This window comes from Marmota marmota, unplaced genomic scaffold, assembly GCF_001458135.2.
Source record: "Marmota marmota marmota unplaced genomic scaffold, marMar, whole genome shotgun sequence".
Lineage (NCBI taxonomy): Eukaryota > Metazoa > Chordata > Mammalia > Rodentia > Sciuridae > Marmota > Marmota marmota.
In genome coordinates, this window is record NW_025999990.1 from 37,636 (window position 1) to 41,534 (window position 3,899).

Here is a 3,899-nt window from a genome sequence, read left to right on the forward strand (position 1 = left end):
AGAAAGGGGATGCCACTTCACTACCACTGAGCTACACATCTTGTTTCCTTTTAATATTGAGACAAGACCTATGTCTCCCAGGCTGACCTAGAACTTGCCATTCTCCTACTTCACTCCTCCCAGCAGCTGGGATTACAGGCCTGTGTGCCACTGTGCCCATCTGTATAAAATGTCTTTTACATAATTCACATCTGTTATTTTACTTCAGACTAAGGAATTTCTATAACTCACATCTTTATTTGTATCTGCAAGTTTTTGGTACAAACAAACCAAACCAAAATGTTCAGCATGGGTTGTCTACCATGTGCTTTTCAAATAGCTGAGGGGCAGAGATTAGACACTTAGTTCTCTTATCAGGATTATCTGTATTCATCCATTCATACACACCAACAAATCATTTAACAGCACTGTGATAATTATTAAGAAAAAGTGGAACACTCCAGACATAGAGTTCTGCCCTCAGGCTGCTTACTCTCTCTCCTACCATTATCCCTTGAAATTTTTATATCCTGTAAGAGATCAGGATCCCCTTCCCGGGTCCTTTTTTTCTGGTGGCTGCATTGGCATCAGAGGATGATGTTATATCCACAGGCTCTTGTTATATATTACCCTACCTGGCTCCCCATTCATTACCTCATTTCTAACACAAAAATAAAGGTATGGGAGGAAGCTGGGAATGAAGTAAGGCACTGGAGTTTAATGAGGTCATTAGGGCCGTGGTCTTAGTGATGGAACTCAGCTGCAGCAGCTTTTTATTCTTTACCAAAGAGCAGAGAGGGCAGTGAGCTTAGATGCAAGAGCAAGTTGGGAGCTGTGATCAGCACCATTCTCCCAGTTCTTGGCCATCTTAACAGTGTGTGTGTGTTGGGGTGGGGGGAACTTAATTAAACCTACTGAGGATGTGTGGGGCTGGGGTGGGGGAGGCAGTCAGGAACTGCTGTTATATTGGCTCCAGGCTTGTCTCCAACCTGGATGGTTTGAGAATATAGGAAGAGAAGCTAACCTTGTAGGAGAGTTGCGGGAGCTTCTGGGAAAAGGAATACAGGAAACAATGATAAAAAAAAATAGAAAGTTGGCAAACACGGTGGGAATAAAGAGATTCAGAACTCACTACATTTTCCTAGAGCGGTGTTCTCAACCCTTCCTAGCATCAGAATCATTTGGGGAACTGAAGAAGAACAAAAAACAGCCCCAAAGCCCTAAAAAGTTCAAAACTTAAGACATTGGTTGGAGTGAGAGTTTTAGTATTGGGGGTAAATTTTAATTAACTCCTGTGAGCACATTTTCTCACTTGACACACTAGGATTACAGATTTCTTCCCACTGAGGGTTAAATGACAGCATATGCAAGAAAGTTCCCACATTCAGTTATGATTCAGTGAAAAACTAAATGTTAGCACAGCAGCCTGTTGTGTTATTATATGGATTTACCACTGGCTCATATACCAGTGACTGGAGCTCTGCCATATGCCTGCATATGCTGGAGAGAAGCAGACCCTGCACCCTGGCATCTGCTTCTTGCCCCCAATGGTGATGATGCTGTCACCTTGTTTTTCAAGGGTGAATCCAAAGGCTTCCACAGATTCCATGAGTTCTAGCAGGTTCAGCTGAGACACTGCAATTGGTATCTGGGAAGCTAGTGGAGTTCATTCCCTCTGACCCGCTTACTGTGACCAGGCAGGAGAGGCTCCTCCTGAACACGTGGCTGGCAGTACAGGTGTTGGGTAAGCATGTAGGCAGCCCTAGTAAAGGAGCAGAAGGCTTCAGGTAAGTGGGGAGCTGGACCACAGCCACAGGTGTACCATCCCAGAGAAGATGAAAACCGCCTTTCGGATACAGCGGCCCCAGGAGATGAAGGGACTAAGTCACCTGTGCTGACAGCCCTGGGGCCCTGGGTCTTCAGGGGTAAGCTTGGGCAGCAGAGCAGGCTTTGCCCCTACACCAGCCTCCTCTCTAAGAGCAGCTCTTTAAGCTGTTTTCTCCAGTTTCATTTGCCTCATTTTACCTGTCGACCACCCTGATGCCTGGTGCAACCAGGTTTTTTCCCCACAGGGGCCCAAGGAGGCTTCAGCAGTGCCCTTCAGTAGCTAAAGGAAAAGAGAAAGGACTCCTTTAGGCGAGCTTAGCGCTTTCCCGCTAAGAGCAGTCTGGAGTTTATGACCTACTGATGCCACCTAGTGGGAAGCTAACGCAAAAGCACCGGGAGGCCAGAGGCAGTGTGAAGCAGATGAAGCCCACGGAGAATGTGGATTTTCTAAGTGGGGTTATTGTTGCTCAGCCTGATGACAGTTTCCAACTGAAAGGAAATTCTGAGGGATCTTAAAATAGTTGCCTTCTTCCTCCCCATCATTTCCTTCATCCTCCCAATGAAAGCATGTAGGGCTCTGACCATGGATGGGAAATGAATATTCAGGTAGTTTAACAGAGGATGCACTAGGAGGAAAGTTCATTATAAAACTAATCAGTCTAATAAAGTTAATGAACCCTCAGAGCTTCTGAGAAAGCCCTTAGCCATGTGTTCTTGTAACTTAATGTTTTTCAGTCTTTTAAAAATAGATTTCTCTAACTGTCCCCCAATTACATGAGCTTCCTCCTCCACAAAATAGATACACCCCTAGCTGGATTGGTGAGTATCACAAGTGTACCAGGGAATTTCAAAGGATATGGCTGTCAAAGAGGTCCTAGGGTGCCGAAGTCCGGCTGGGTGAAATAACTGAGAGGTGACAAGCAACTTGAAGATTGAAACAGGAACTACTTTATTGTGAGTGAACTCAGCGGGAACTGAGCAAGCACTCAAAGTAGCGGGCACCCAAGGTAGCAGGTGCTTCAAACTTGATGGGTTTTACATGACCTATCATTTCATACATCCTACATCCTTGGCACCAAATCTCTGGACATTATATAACCCAGCCCACTGCAGTAGGGAGAAAAGACAGCACCAAAAAGGAAGAAGATGCTTCAAGTTGTTCAGACAAAGTTGAGAGCCTCTCTGATGGCAGCAGCCACATGGCAGATGACTTGCCCAGTGATGAAGATGAAGGAGAAGATGAAAAATTGAACATCCTGCCCAGCAAAAGGGACTTGGTGGCTGAGCCTGGGAACGTGGATGCGATTGCCCTCAGACTCAGCAGGCATCCCTCAGGCTGGCGGAGAGGCAGAGCCATACACCACAGCAGCTGGAAAAACAGTAGCCAGCCCCTGCAGCTCAACAGAGTCTTTGTCCCAGAGGTCTGTCACCTCCGTGAGGGATTCGGCAGATGTTGACTGTGTGCTAGACCTGTCTGTCAAGTCCAGCCTTTCAGGAGTTGAAAATCTGAACAGCTCTTATTTCTCTTCACAGGACATGCTGAGAAGCAACCTGGTGCAGGTGAAGGTGGAGAAAGAGGCTTCCTGTGATGAGAGTGATGTTGGCACTAATGACTATGACATGGAACATAGCACTGTGAAAGAAAGTGTGAGCACTAATAACAGGGTACAGTATGAGCCGACCCATCTGGCTCCTCTGAGGGAGGACTCGGTCTTGAGGGAACTAGATCGGGAAGACAAAGCCAGTGATGATGAAATGATGACCCCGGAGAGTGAGCGTGTCCAGGTGGAAGGGGGCATGGAGAGCAGTCTGCTCCCTTATAAATCCCCAACACTAGGGAGAGAAGAAAGAGCAAGAAGAAACTAGAAAGACCTGATGGAGAAGGAGGAGGACTTGGTTGGCTTTGGGCTAAAACTCAGAGCTTAGTAAGACCTGAGAAATTGCCCTGTGCCTCAGGCTCTCCTTTCTCTCTCTTCCTGCTTCTGGATTTGTCCACTTGATTTCCTTATGCCTACCCAGGGCCACCACAATGGCACCCTCATGGTAATGTTGAGTTGCAAGAGATTTGGCTGGTGGCCCAGAGTAAGTAACCT

At 46.7% G+C, this 3,899-nt stretch overlaps 1 protein-coding gene across 1 annotated transcript; it reads left to right on the plus strand.

Moving 5' to 3' along the window:
• The first annotated feature begins 2,934 nt into the window (after window positions 1–2,934).
• On the plus strand, window positions 2,935–3,687 carry LOC107139284 (zinc finger and BTB domain-containing protein 18-like). The gene is made up of 2 exons (XM_015482165.2): window positions 2,935–3,227; window positions 3,340–3,687. Exons 1-2 carry the CDS (start codon window positions 3,006–3,008, stop codon window positions 3,670–3,672), a joined length of 555 nt encoding a protein of 184 aa, XP_015337651.2. The 5' UTR covers window positions 2,935–3,005; the 3' UTR covers window positions 3,673–3,687.
• Window positions 3,688–3,899: the final 212 nt, after the last annotated feature.